The sequence below is a fragment of the Pseudomyrmex gracilis genome, unplaced genomic scaffold, assembly GCF_002006095.1.
Source record: "Pseudomyrmex gracilis isolate BER0280 unplaced genomic scaffold, ASM200609v1 scaffold_2191, whole genome shotgun sequence".
Classification (NCBI taxonomy): Eukaryota; Metazoa; Arthropoda; class Insecta; order Hymenoptera; family Formicidae; genus Pseudomyrmex; species Pseudomyrmex gracilis.
Window position 1 is genome coordinate 2262 of NW_018022775.1, and position 16011 is coordinate 18272.

The 16011-nt window shown below is 38.6% G+C and overlaps 1 protein-coding gene across 1 annotated transcript; it reads left to right on the forward strand.

The window, feature by feature from the left end:
* The first annotated feature begins 8104 nt into the window (after window positions 1-8104).
* LOC109862692 lies at window positions 8105-9824 on the forward strand. Its single transcript, XM_020442807.1, has 3 exons — window positions 8105-8215; window positions 8491-8654; window positions 8762-9824. The coding sequence occupies exons 1-3, from the start codon at window positions 8105-8107 to the stop codon at window positions 9822-9824; spliced, it is 1338 nt and encodes a 445-aa protein (XP_020298396.1).
* The last annotated feature ends 6187 nt before the right edge of the window (window positions 9825-16011 follow it).

Sequence of the window (16011 nt, forward strand, 5' to 3'; positions counted from 1 at the left end):
CGTTTTCTTCGAATAAAATAAGAAAATCAACACTTCTCTCAAATGACGATTATTTGGTACAAAATCAAACATTTTCACACAACCAAAAATATATGACGCCAAATCAAAGTCATTAACGTGTCAAAGCGGTTTGTTTACCATATATGTATCTAAGCTTGGCTTGTGACGTTTTGGATCTGTAAAAATTGACCAGCACTTACTGCTAAAGCCATCTATTGACAAACAGCAAGAACTTAGTTGCGCACCTAATATTATACTAAAATTAATACCTTGCATAAGTAATTTAATAGAATATTTCTTTACTTATTCAATAAAATAAATAATATACTTTTTATATTTTTATTATATATATATTAATAGCATTATGATGGTTTTTTCATTATTTTTAATTAAATATTATTATCTATAATTACTTGTAATTAAAATTTTTTATTAAATATTTACATTCTTTAAAATAAGTTATTATAATTATTATATTCATGCTAATGCCTTGAAGGATTTATAAATAAAGTATTTATAATTATAAGTTTGATAAAGTTTGTATACTATAAGATATTGTATATTATAAGTAATTTACTTTAATTTTACAGTTTTCATATTAATTACAAATATTAATTTATATTAAAATAATGGACTTTAGTGGGATTGTGCGTTTAGGTCAGCAGCGATAGTGGACAGCAGCAGTGGTGATAGCAGCAAAAGGATGGCGGCCGAGGTGTGATTCTTTAGTGAAGATTGATGTTCCAAAAATTAGGTTTTTATTCCGAGGTATTTACAAGTTATTTACAACGTATACATGGCTCTGATAAGGGCCGGTTTGTATAATTGAATGTGCCGGATTTCTCCGTCGGGTTCTGCGATGCCGTGATCGATCTCGTCTGCTGCGGGAGTGAGCTCTCCTCGTATTGGGCGATCGATGTCTGGAACGGCTTCTTTCGCTATGCTGCCGCTCCTTCTCCGGTTTGCGCTGCGGGATGATTTCGCCAGTGATCTCGGTCTGTACTGCTGTGGAGGTAGTTTTCCTCTCGGTCCGTACTGCTGTAGAGATAGCTTTCCGTGGCGATCGTTTCCAATCACTGTCGCTCGACTGCGTGGACTGATCCTTATATACCAGTCGTTCCCCCTGCACCCCTCTATGTACGCGAGGTGGGAGAAGTGTCTGCGTCGACTTGTGAATCCTTTGGCGCAGAGGAGAAGGTATCGGTGATATGAGCGGTGGAAGAACCAGACTGTCTCTAGGCGACGTGTATCTCCGGACCCTGATGTCCCACTGTGCTAGCAGGGCTCTAGGAGGCCGCGTCTGCCGAGGCGAGGGTATGTTGTGAGGTCGGAGTATCCACGGCCGGAACGATTCTTCTATTGGTCCAGTGGATTCCGCTTTCTGATTGGCTGCCTCTGGTTTTGCCACTCCAAATGGTTCCGAGATGAAGACCGCTCCGAGGTGTACCCCTGGGGATCGTGGAGGCGTTGGTCTGGTTATCTGGACCGCTGGAGCGTTGCTAGGTGCTTCGGGATTAATGCTGCTGGTCTTCTGCTTCGGCGCCGCTCACTGTACGGCGATAGATATGCGCCGAGCGGGTCCATATATGTAGACGCCGCGGCAATAAGTACTTCCGCGCGACACTCGCGGTCATGCGCCACGTAGCGGCGGCGCGCGAACTGCGCGTCCTGCCGTACAAAACTTTATTTTTTGGTGGTGGTCTTTTTGACCGCCACATGGACATTATAAAATAATTAAAGAATCTTTTAATGCTTTAAAAATTACAAACTAATAAATATGTATGCGGTCATGAGAGCCGTTTGCTAAGTGTTGTGCGGAAATTATACGTGTATATATATACATATATACGTGTTCACGTGTAAATTTTTTACACGTAAAATTTGAATTTTAATAATTATATATATGTATGAATATTGCTAGAAAAAACTCCAAGTGCCTCGGTGGCCGAATAGGAAAGGCGACAGCACAAAAAGCCGGANATTCCAGGTTCGACTGCTGGCCGAAGAGTGTTTTTCGCAATATAAATTTAATTTCAATTAGAGGGGAATTTGGAATTTCTCATATACAAAATGCAAGTATAGCATCCTATATGAATTTTAGAATTGTTATTACTATTCGAATTTCACGTTTAAAAAATTTACACGTGAACACGTATATATGTATATATTGTTGCGCTCGCGGCGTCGGAAACAGCTCTCACGCCGGTCTCCGCGATCGCGCACTTGTCCGCGGAAATGAGAGAGCGCGGTTTGCTATTAAACTCTTTATTGCAACAGGGATCTCAATTAGAAATACAAGAAAACGGACGAGCCGTCCAAAAACGCAACGTGACAGATCTCGCGACTCTCTAATACNACAACNCGCTGGTCGCCCGGCAACGAACAGTCNCGCCGAGCGCACGCCGTTCAGGCGGCTCCCGCGACACATACACGGTGCCCCTCGCGTAACAATATATATATATATATATATTCAGATCTAAACGGATTCGAAATATCCGGATATCTGAATATATATATATATACAAATCAGAAAACGGATAACTCCAGATATACAAAATTTTAAAGAAGTGGCAAGGCAGTTGGAGTTAAAATCACAGTTGTTGTTGTGTATAAATGTAATAATGATGTTCTTTATTTGATAGGTTACAAAAATATGACGTTTCGACTTTTCGAAAGAAAAACTAAGGTCGAAACGTCATAGTTTTGTAAACTATCAAATAAAGAACATCATTATTACATTTATACACAACAACAACTGTGGTTTTGACTCCAACTTCCTTGCCACTTCTTCAAAATTTTATATATATATATATGTTCAGATATCNGGATATATATATACACATATATGCATTTCTATATAATAGTAATTTCACCTACAAATAATTACCTACATTATTTAAACTACAAATAATGTAATGTACGTGCCTTTTTTCCGAATCGCACAAAATCTTTGAACACGTATTTGTGTTAATTTTCTAATTTTTTTCGCACAATCCATTATTTTTTATTTCACTTCACACAACAGTATGAAAATTGCAATTTCACAATGAAGTTGTTTTCTAACTCTCGATGATTCTTATTTCAATAGAATGTGCACACGCGTACATTCAATAGAAAATTTTAGAAAAAACCCAATCAGAACCGCATAAGGATTTCCTCAATGAAGCGCTAATAGAGCAGCCTTCATTGCGGCGCTGACAGAATGGCCACATGTATCAAATAATACGGTAACCCTGATGTAGACACTATCAGCACCGGATCAGGTTTTCCAAAATAAGGCAAGCCATGACATTACCTGATTGCGCTCGGAGCAAAATGCAGGCAAACCTTACTCATTTTCTACTCGGGATGTAAACAATGTCGAGCAGCTAAAACACGAGATCGAAGCTACATACTCCGCGAAAAAAGGCACAACCGAGTTACAGATAGAGTTCAGCTCGCTAAAATAAAAGCATGAAGAAAGCGCGTTAAATTATGGACAGCGAGTTAATCAGTTGGCCATGGAACTTTACGAGTCTATGATAAAAGGTAAAGTACAAACCATGAAACAGAAGCGCACGATTTTAGAAACCATAAAAAAGCAAGCCTTGCATCACTATTAAATCGAGCTACGCGAGGATCTGAAAGTGATAATACAATCACGCAGTTATAAGACATTGCAAGAAGCAATAGCTGGTGCAAGTGCGGAAGAAAAAATTGCGGGCACGAGGCCGAAAAATTGTGCGCCACCACAAGTGCGTGGCCAAAAGAATTTCACTTGCTATAAGTGCGGAAAGATCGGTAATTACGGGAGAGAATGCCGATCTAGCAAAATGACATTACCAAAGCCGGACAATAGTCGGGTAAATGCAGTAGAAAAATATTGCAACTATTGCAGGAAAACGGGTCATATACGAGAAAACTGCTGGTCGCTGAATGGCAGGAAAAATAACAAAAATTACACCGCAAAGGGAGAGAATGCGGTACAGAAAGCAAAAAGCCGACGCGACAATAGCGTATCGTCCAGTAGTGACGAAGAAGGAGACAAAAGAAAAAAAAAGTGTGTCGGTAGCCGAGTTACAGGTGACCGAAATAAACGCCACACAAGCAGGATTGGACTTGGTGGTGGTACCAATGAGATAAGCAAAGAAAGGTCACGTAGAAATGCTATATGACACCGGCGCAAACCGTGTCACTAGTAAAAAAGAAGTACCTGCATGGAGAAACTCCAGCCGAAAAAACAAAAGATATAACAGGGGTAGTAGACATAACAGGGGTTACCGGACACAAGCCATGTGTTATCGGGAAAATTAAAGCCACTATACAGCTAAAGAATAGGAGTATAAAACACACAATGTATATAATAAGGGACGACTTTCCAATAAACTACCCAGGAATACTAGGAAGCAATTTTATTAAAAAATATAACGCGGTACACAATTACAAAAAAGGAAGGCTCGTGATAGGAGTAGTTATACTAGGGGGGTTCTGGACCACTATTCTACAATAGGTCAGTCATGTACTGACCTTGTCTATCTAAGGCGTTTGAGCATGCCTGACTGGAAACATCTGTAAGAAAGAAAGAGAGAAAAATAGATTTGCGGCAAGGGGGAGGAAGGAAGGGGGGCAGCTTGCGCCGAAGAGGGAAGGGGGAAGACGCGGGGAGAGGAAGGCAAGGGGAGAGGCTTATCGATTATCGAATATCAATTACTGATTATTAATAATCGAAAGAAATTAGTATTAATCGTTCGTACCCACGAGACAAGATCGATTATTGATTCAATTTATTAACCGCGCGAGGGGGAGGGGCGTACGGACCTGTTCAAAACGTGTTCAAGGTCGTACGGACATGTTCAAGGTCGTTTGATGGCGTTGTCGCTAAAATAATATTAACTCTCAAGTACATATTTAAATTGTACAGTAAAATAATAAAGCACATATATTCATAATAGTGAAACCAGTTGGGCGTTGCGGATGAGATAACGTGATAATGTGGGTAGTGTTGGCGGAGCGTTGTTATCGGCTCTACCGGAACTAACCAATTAGCGACGAGCCATAAAAATGGAGCATACATATTTCGGCGTGTTTTATTTATTTCAGGTAAGTGAGCATTAGTGATGGCGTCGACGGTCGTACCGTGTTTGAACGTGTTCAAGGTCGTTTGGATAGTGATGACATCATCGCTAAAATAATAATTAGGATTTTTAAAATAATTCCGAGGGAAACCGCAAGTTTCCCGGAAGTGCGTCTTTTCTTATCGCCGAAGCGATCAGGCACTTCCGGCTTGATGAATTATTTCCTGCGATAACATTTGCAACTGTTACGTATAAGATGTGGTTTTTTTTACACATTTTTGGTGCGTGTGTACTATAAGTATTTATTATTAAAAACGCATGCAAATTAAAAATTGTTACGTCCTGGATGTGTGTGCTTATTTCTCGAGGACTATTGATGGAAAAAGTGTTTACAATTAAAAAAATGTTTTAATGGGAACGCATATGTGGTTAGGAAATGTGAAATAAAAAACACTGTGTTATTGAAGAACAGAGCAATTTTTTTATTATGTCCTGTAAAAAATAAAGTTACATAAATGAAAGTGAAACAAAACAATAATAATATTTATTAAGGCGCAACGCCGTAACATACATCTAACAGTTCGCAATCGACAATATCGTTGACATCAAAGTCACCGCTCTGTGCGACAGCATTTGCGAAGCTGGCGGGATCGGATAATTTAGACTGGATTGCGAAATACCGCGACAATCTGTTTTGCACGCAAATAACGGCGTCGTTCAAGTAGGCGATGTTGCACGCAACACAATATTTCAAGGTGAACAAGTTGCACATTGATTGGTAGGACAATATTATGCAACTATTTTTTGTAGTAAGACGCATGATCTTTGCATTGTTTATTAAGCTGAACAATACAGCCAGATCGTCTACAAGAATCGGCGGCTGCGCGTCGCTCTGCCCCGACAAATAGGACATAATTATTCGTTCGTTGTCCAACAACACCTTCCACATTTCTGACGACAGAAGCACCTCGTTCCCATTGTTGTCTCCTAGAGCTATGTCAACGATTGGTGTTGCATCCATCGATAAAATACCAATGCCGAGTTCAAAATACTTGTATCCCGTTTTGGTTAAGATGTATTTGCACTCAGTTTCTGCGTACGCTGTGGCGGTACGTTAGGTGTAATCGATGTTGACTGAACATCATTGCATTGTCTGTGAATAAAAAAACTAAAAAACATGATTTTAACGTGAATAAAAAATAATAAAAATAGAAGCAACAAAAAAGAAAGCAAAACAAAAACTACTTACCTTTGATTAAACTTCTTTCTCTTCGTGCCGTTGCGTTGGGGCTCGCGCTGAAGATCAATAGAAGGTTGTTGTTTTTTCATCGGAACCATCGAGCAAAACATCGTCGAGCTGTTCGTTGCAAAGAGGAGTAGGAGAAAGAGCGATAACTCGTAGCACACAGAACGATCGCAGCGAGACTGACTGTTTTTGGTTACCATGCAGCGCCTTATATATCCCAAGGATAAATGAAGAAATTTCCCCCCACTCTATCACCGTACGGACATGATCAAAAACCTACAACTGCGCAGTAAAATAAATAATTCCGAAAAAAACCGCAAGGATAATGACGTCATCGCTAAAACTAGAACTCGAACAGATCCGTGCGTGTTCAAGGTCATTCGGATGATGACGTTATCGCTAAAATAATAATTAGCATTTTTAATTGCGCAGTAAATCAACTCCGAGAAAAACCGCAAGGATGATTACGTCATCGCTAAAAATAGAACTCAAACAGGTCCGTGCGTGTTCAAGGTTATTCGGATAATAACGTCATTGCTAAAATAATATTACTTCTCAATTAGGATGTTTAATTGCGCAGTAAACTTATTCCGAGCAAAATCGTAAATTTCTTGGAAGCGGTGCACGTAACTGCGTAGTAAAATAATAATAATAATAATTCAGAGAAAAACCGCAATTTTCCCGAAAATGCGTCTTTTCTTATCGCCGAAGCGGTCAGGCACTTCCGGTTTGATGAATCATTTCCTGCAATACCACCTGCGTAAAAACACCGTTACGTACCGGATGTGGTTTTTTAACGGTTTTTTTAATTTGAAATTTCAAATCAAAAGATCGCAAAGCAGATAAGGAGCAAAATAAAAAGGCGCGTCGAGTTCGGGAGCAAATCACAAGTCGTTTTGATCGCAAGCAATCGAGATCGCGAGTCGTATAGATCGCAAGCCGTAATCATTTCCTGCGATACCAACTGCGTAAAAAAAACCGTTACGTACCGGATGTGGTTTTTTAACGGTTTTTTTAAATTTGAAATTTCAAATAAAAAAATCGCGAGGAAGATGAGGAGCAAAATAAAAAGGCGCGTCGAGTTTGGGAGCGATTTACAAGTCGTTTTGATCGCGAGCAATCGAGATCGCAAGCTCTATAAAAATACACACAATCTTGAAATTCCTAAAGTGTGCAAGGACGCAATACGTAAAATCTGTTTTGATGTACGGCTCTATCTTTCTAATAGTTTAATATTTTAAAAGTACAACAAGTATATAAGCGATGGCAAACATAAACGATCGCGAACCGCTCAAAGAAGAGGTCGCGCTCCTCGACACGTTGAATAATTACATCTCGTGGGAGGAACGTTGCGACGAACGTCTAGAGACGCTGAGAAAAGAGTGCCGAAAAAAACGCCCGCGACCGTCTACAGGTGTGATAAATTGGCACGTCGCTCGAATCTCGAAAGTCTGCGCGCGGTCCTTCGCAAACGATTCGCGCACGTTGGTGCGGGTGTCGAGAGTGCTGGACTCGCATGGATCAAAGTTGAGACAGCGTTAAAAATTGTTTGGTGACCGGTATCGTAGTGAACAAGTCGTTCATCGAACCCCGTCGCTTTCTCGAAGCCGCTTGAAACACGGTGCTCGCGCGCGTTTATCGAGCGATTGCGCGGCACGCTAGTGTGAAAGTGAACACAGTGTTCAACGGGAAGTTTGTGGCGGGTAAAAAAACGAGTGTGAAATCGTTTAATACGCGCAACCACGGACTCTATCACACGTCGGATCTGCGCGAGTGGTACGATCGAGACGTGATAGATGCAACAATGACCGCTCTGGAGGAGTTCCAGGAACGTGTCAGAGGCTGGGCGTTGGCGCAGGTACCAAACCTCACAGTGAATGTGAACAGCTACAATCCGATACGCGCAAGATGTCAGGTCCAAATGCCGCGTGAGGTTTAGCTCAAACACGCGATAGTAAACGTACAGTCGCGGGACAATGTTTGTTTCGCGTGGGCAGTGGTCGCCGCGTTGTATCCTAGCGCTTCATATTCTCAACGAATATCACAGTATAAATATTAACGAATATCCCGCGTACCCAAGTGTGTTGAATTTTAATGGAATAGAGTTTCCAATGACATTGCACCAAATCGCGCGTTTTGAACGCAACAACAACAACGTGTCCGTAAAACGTGTTTACGGCGGCGGAACAGGGACACGGATACGTGCCGCTGCATCTCACATCGAACAAGAAGGACAAGCATGTGAATCTGTTGTATGTTCCCGATCAACGCAATGGACACGTGGGACACTTCGCGTGGATAAAACATTTATCGCGCTTAGTCAGCTTGCAATTGAGCAAAAAGAAGACAGCGAAGTAATATGCGATCGGTAAGTACAAACCAAAATGACCGTTCAAATTACGAGATGGTTGCACTCATGAATCAATGATGTGTATTGTTTTTTATTGCAACGCGTACACAGATGTCTACACTACTTACACACAAGCGAGAAACTGGCGCAACACACCGTGGACTGTGAACGATTGAACAACAGCGCAGTGGTTCTCCCCGCTGAGGGAAAAAACCGTTTGAAATTCGAAAATTACAACAACAAGGAACGGGTTCCAATGGTGGTGTACGCCGACTTAGAGTGCGTACTCGAAAAACAGGACAAAAAGCAGGATACATCAAGCGAGCACAAGTACCAAAAACACAGTGTGTTCAGCATCGGTTATTACGCGAGCTGCGAACATTTCGACATCGGATACAGATCTCATAGAGGTGAAAACTGCGTGCAGTGGTTCGTGAACGAACTTCACGATCTCGCGAAACGTGCAAAGACCGTGTTCGCAGCAAATGTACCAATGGCGAATCTCACACCGGCGGAGATCGAGAGATTTAAGAACGCTAAGTGTTGCCACGTTTGCAAACAGCCGTTCGAGCGAGATGACAATAGGGTGCGCGACCACTGTCATCTAACAGGGCGCTTCAGAGGATCCGCGCACTTCGCGTGCAATCTGAATTCCAAACAAGTTTACGTTGTTCCCGTTGTGTTCCACAACTTGTCCGGATATGACTCGCATTTTATTATCATGGATGTGGCCACCGCTTTCGAGGGTGAGATCAATGTGTTACCCGTGACGAAAGATACCTACATATCTTTCACGAAACATGTAAACAGTACGCGGAACGAAGACAATCAGAGGTGCGTGCAACTGCGATTCATCGATTTTTACAAATTTCTGAGCACAAGCTTAGAAAAGCTCGCATCCTATCTCGGCAAAAGCGAACTGCGTGTGACTCGAACGGAATTCGGAGATCTTTCTACCGAGGACTTTGAACTGCTCACGCGAAAAGGTGTGTTTCCATATGAATATGTGAACAGCGTTGACAAATTGTTAGAAACAAGTTTGCCACCGCGCGAGGCGTTTTACAGTTCGTTGACTGGCGAGAGTGTGACGGAGAGCGAGTACGCGCACACGACGAATGTATATGGCAGCGATTTAACATCGAAAATCTGGGATTGTACAGCGACTTGTATCTAAAGACGGACGTACTTTTGCTGGCCGATGTATTTGAAAACTTTTGTCGCGAGTGCCTCGCGAGTTACGGACTGGAGTAACAAATGCTATAGTTACTAATAGATTGTGTATTGAAAACAGTCATTATACAATATATGTAGAAAAGGAAAATCTCTAGCTGTATATATAGAGAAGGAAAATTTAGCTGGTTTAAAGTTACTGATGTACATATTAGAGAAAATACCAGTGGCCTAAAGCTATTACAAATGTCTGTATTCTTTTTTTGACAAAAAGTACATAAATTTTGTTGAAATTAAACAAGTAGGATATAATAGACAAAATGTAAAGTTTAAACTTTTATTGTAAAAAATGTATTTTATTTATATATATATATATACGTGAAATAAATGCTACACAAAAGGATTATAAAATCCGAAAAAAACGTACCTTTTTAAAAAACAGATAAAAACAAGCTTCAAGTATACGCACAACACGTATTATATATTTTAAATTAAAATTTTTAACTCAAACTAGTATTTATTTTAAAAATGTATTTTAGTTTTACCATAAAACATCTTTTTTCTACAAAACTTACGTTACAAAAGAAGTGATATGAAAAAGTAGCACCAAGTACATCTTTGTACATTCTAAATTCTTAAAAATATCATAAAACAGTAAAAAGTATAAAATTGTATCAATAGTTAAACGTTGCGTTTTGTTAATATGTAACGATGCTAACGTTACAGCCGAAACCGAACATCCGTCCCGGCACAAAAACGGCGCTTAGCGCCGAATAAAATTGTTATATTGGCAGCTTGTATTAAATACGCTGCATAGCGGCCTGCGTGCCGCCTGCACCGCGCGCTGTATATTATATATACGTGTGAACACGTAAATTATATATACGTGTTCACGTGTAAATTATATATACGTGTGAACACGTATATATGTATATATATACACGTATAATTTCCGCACAACACCTAGCAAACGGCTCTCATGACCGAATATATATTTATTAGTTTGAAAACTTCGGAGCCTGAAAGATTCTTTAATTGTTTCATCACGCTGGAGGAAGATGGCGTTTTTTCGAATAAATATGTATGAATATTGCGAGACAAACTCCAAGTGCCTCGGTGGCCGAATAGGAAAGGCGACGGCACGGAAAGCCGGAGGTCCAGGTTCGACTTCTAACCGAGGAGTTTTTTTCGCAATATAAAATTTAATTTCAATTAGAGGGGTATTTGGGGTCTTTTATATACGAGATGCAAGTATAGCATCCTATATGAATTTTAGAATTGTTATTACAATTCGAATTTCACGTGTAAAAATTTACACGTGAACACGTATATATGTATATATATACACCTATAATATTTCCGCACAACACCTAGCGAACGGCTCTCATGACCAAATATATATTTATTACTTCTCTTTAATTTTGTTTGTTTTGTAACTTTCTTTATTCATTTTGAATAAAATACGCTTTACTTGGTAAACATTAAACATGAGTCACTCTGAGTTCATTTCTTAAAAAATCCTAACTCGTGGAGCTACTCCGCAACGTTAAAATTAAAATAATAAAATAATTATCCGAGAAATTCGAGAGTATTAAAAGTCGGACCGTTACAAATATAAAATATTTAATTTGAAATAACATACTTTAACTAAAAGAAGAAAACAAGGCGTATACGTTAAGTATACGCACACAATACATATTACTTTAAATTAAAAATTTAAACTCAAACTGATTAATTTTACCATTTATATTTATTTTTGTTACAAAACATGTGTTTTCTACAAAACCTATGTTACAAAAGAATTGATATCAAAATTGCATCAAGGAAACATTTTAAATTATTGAAAACATCAGAAAACAATAGAAAATATAAAATAATTGTATCAATAGTTAGACTTTGCCTTTTGTGAAAAGTCGAAATATAAAAAATAATTAAAGCAAAAAACATTGGCGTGGCTGCACCAAAAACTACAGCAGACGGTGTTTTATGTTTGCGCACAAGCTATTTTCAATTTATTTTATGTCACATATATAACTAACTGACTGTAAAAACCAAACCAATTAGAATCGCACGTAAAGTGAAATAGTTCTAACATTTAGCAAATACAAACTTTTGATAAAGATTTCCACTTTTCCTCGTCCAGTTTAGAGAGAAAAATACTATTTCTCTAAAAGTACTTATGTAAAATAAACTTTTTATTTTTACATTATATTAACAATTAAGTTTATGTGTTGTGGCAATCTAACCCGCACGCCACAACGCTCCGATCCAACCTACACGATTTTGACAGTTCGATTTGTCGAGCTTTGACAGATCGTATTAAAAAGACAAGTTCAAGTTATTAAAGCTTTTAATTGATTGCCACTAGAAGGGATATTTTTTTGATAATATATTTTCCTCAAGAAATTATAAAATGAGGAGAATGTGTCAAAGAGTCGGCAAATGCTCTGCGTCGCCCTGTGTAATACAATGTGGAAAATCGCTTCCTTGGATCTATCCCCGGTGAAGCTGACTCGACCGCACAGGATTCTTCTTGCCAATCGGGATCCACGACTTAATAGACCGCTGTCTCCAACGAGCGAGTTGATTTTAGATCTTCCTCGGAGAATATCGCCGATTTGTTCACTCTCCTCAACGGCTTCCCAAACAACCACCATTTGGATCACCCGAGGGACACAGTCTGCTACACCTAGTTCATCGAGATGAACACAGGCAGAAATAGAGACATCATCCAAAGGAAATCAAGCGGAAGTCTACTTCTACGATATTGCTTCCCAAACTGAGGAATTCAACTTTCCGACTCAACTTTCTAGCCGAGAACTCGGACCAATCAAATTCACTAAAACATTGCCTTCTATTTTTTTTCAAGAAAAATTATAAGAATTATATTGTAAAAATGTTCTTAAGTTTAAAATAAAAGATCTGAGTTTTTATGTTGTAAAAAAGACTTAAAATTAAAATAATAAAATGGGGAAATTTCCCTACATGTGTAAATAAAAACAAAAAATTGTTATAATTTAATTAAAGTACATAATACTTTGTTATAATTTACTTGAAATACATAAAACTTGTTTAAATAAAAATTTGTTGTAATTTACTTGAAGTATATACTTTGTTTAAACATGCTGAAGAATATGAGAATTACAGAATTTCTAATAAAGAAATTTAATTTATAAAATTAAAGTTTATCAAAATGTTTAATACTCCAACGTTAAAACACAAGTAACTATTATGTATAACAATAATGCTTGAGAAAAGAAAATGTTATTTAAAATATTACTGATTAGTTATCATCAGATTTATGCACACGTTCATGATAAACACATTTTATTCACTATCTGAGGCAGCCACGCCAAGTTTTTTTACCTTAATTAATTTTTTTATATTTCAACAATTATTTTTTTAGATTTTACAAAAAGCAAAGTTTAACTATTGATAGAATTATTATATACTATCTATTCTATTTTATACTTTCTATTTTTTGTTATTCTATTGTTACGTCCTGGACTCTAAGATCCAGGTTAAGGTTTTTAGAATTTATTTAAGTTAACCTTTACTGGACCTATTAAATCTGCAGTCGGACATACAAGTCCGTACCGCGAGTTCAGCTAAAACATTCGAGACCGGTCGTGTCGACTTGCCGCTAACGTAAACGGCACGTAAGCTAGACGGTCCGCTAGTTTCTAAGAAGACTTGGATGGTCTACCGGTTTCTGAGAAGACTGGACGGTTCGCCAATTTTTAAGGAAACTGGGCGGTTTGCTAGTTCCAGGAGGCTGCGGACGTCTGGTGGGTCAAGAGAAGTGGCCGTTAATGGATTGACAAATAAGAAATCGTAATTTGTGTCACTAAGGAGAAGGGAATAAAAATCTAATGATAATTGGCTAAGAAAAAAAAGTAACGCACCGAGCTTATCAAATATAAAAAACTGCTGAAGCATCGGAGCACGTTTGTTCCCTCTCAGTTTTTTGTGGTATGTCCATTGAGCTCTCAAATTTAAAAAGTTAAAAGTGTGATTACGAAAATCCACTCTACTCATCCGCCAATCTACCGACGCGAGCAGTTCTAAGTTCCACGATCAGTGAGTAAACCTAGTAGTTGACCGGTAACTTCTGAGGAAGCACTCTGCTCAAAATTAGACGACCGATTCCTGACGGGCGTGTACCGACCACAATACGATTCGACACTGCTCGATTTGACACATAATTGGACACAGATTGAACACAAAATTATTTGATACAAAATTATTCGACACAAAATTATTTGACACCAAATTATTCGTGTCGAATAATTTGGTGTTAAATAAATCGGTGTCGAATCGTACGGTGTCGAATCGTACGGTGTCAAATAATCTGATGTCGAATCGTACTGTGGTCAATAGACCACTCACATATAAAGTATCACTCATTCCTGACTAGAACGTCCGGATCTTTGGATCTTGAAGTAGCATTGATCTCGAGTCAACAAAAAATACTGAGTACTAGATGTATAATGGCAAGAAAATCCAGGGATTCCCGCGCTTACAATTAGTAAAGCAAAATATTTGGAGACATAAAAAAATTTGAGTTCAAGTGACTAGAGTCGTTAAAACAACTATCTTTTAAAATCCACAAACATTGGTCTGTACTGTTACTAAAATTACTCACTAGTCTACACAAAAAAAAGAAAATTCATTTTGTTTAAAGTGGAATCCCGAAACCGAGTTTTGCGTGCAACAATTCTTAGAAGGCGCAGCCGCCGAAACCGAACTCTACGGCGAGGCCGCGGCCAGACTATCAGAGCTGGCATCCCTCTTTCCGGAAACTTTAACTAGTTTTAAGATTTCAGATAGTCTTAGTGATAAAGCTAACACAAAGATTAAGAACACTGTACCAAGAAACCCGGACAATCACACAGAAAACCAACAACCACATACATCCATACACTATGCTCAGTCGCTCTCTCCGTCTCCTTCATCCCAGTTATCTCGTGTTTCTCTGCTTGATTCCCCGTCATATTTCCTTATAGCTCCTGGAGAAATTCCTAATTTTGATCTTCCTTCTGCTTCCTCTCGTCACAATTCTCCCCCATTTTCCCTTTAGTTACCGAAACCTGAGGGTGACGAAAGATCTCTGCAACGTCACTTGGTACACTTTAGTTTGCTTGTAGATACATTTCTGATCGCAAACCTCCGCCTCCTTCAGAGTGTGAATTAGTCCTAAACCTTACCCGAAGATTTCCTGACTCTCTCCATCATGCCGTCAGCACACTTCCTTCTGATAATAGATTTTAGTAAAATTTCTTGTATTCTCCAAAGTCCGTGAGATTTCAGATAATTATTTTTACAGATTCTACCCTCCTCCTTCCTCCACAGTAAAAGAAATCCTTGAAATCACATTAGATGACTGAGACACACACACACACACTCACTCACAGTATGCGTAGCTATATAAGAACGTTAAAATAAAATTGTAAATCTACAAAAACAAGTTAATGTCGCGCTAATAAAAATTTTAAATGCTTAGAAAACAATAAAGAAGTTTTCAGTCAATTAAACCTTGGACCTCCGTTCCGTAATATTTCGTTTCTGTATTCCTTTAAATGATCGCTGTGTCTCGTCCCAGGAAAGTTAGACTTGCGTCTAAATCCTAAAAAGAGACCGACGAGTGAAAAGATGTTAGTCTAGTAATATCGGTATATCTCTGTTGACTTGTCTACGTCACTAATCGGTTTCACTCGACCCGCACACTTGTTTATCCTATCTTTCTCTAGGGTAGTGTGCCGGGCATAAACACATAAGTTGTCGTGTGTCTGCTGTGTCCTTTGCAAAGGTCCGACCGTAACCAAAGGCCGGGACGTACCACTATTCTATTTTATACTTTCTTGTTTTCAATAATTTAAAATGTTTACTTGGTGCTACTTTGATATCAATTCTTTTGTAACATAAGTTTTGTAGTAAACAAATGTTTTGTAATAAACATAAATAGAAACAGTAAACTTAATCAGTTTAAGTTTAAATTTTTAATTTAAAGTAATACGCGTTGTGCGTATACTTGACGCTTTTTTCTGGGTAATTATGCAGTTATACGGACTATTTTCCGATCTCAACAATTTTGACATATGTTATCAAGGTCACCTCCCTGAATAATAATATGAAGGTTTTATCCGTCGCTCATTGTTTATAAAAAACTTATGAACAAAAAAAGTTTCATG

Excerpts from the sequence above, each read along its gene's own strand:
- LOC109862692 (XM_020442807.1), top strand. The coding sequence starts at position 8,105 with ATGACCGCTCTGGAGGAGTTCCAGGAACGTGTCAGAGGCTGGGCGTTG. Across the intron at positions 8,216-8,490 it reads CGATACGCGCAAGATGTCAG|GGACACGGATACGTGCCGCT; the intron begins GTCCAAATGCCG and ends GCGGCGGAACAG. Across the intron at positions 8,655-8,761 it reads AGCAAAAAGAAGACAGCGAA|ATGTCTACACTACTTACACA; the intron begins GTAATATGCGAT and ends ACGCGTACACAG.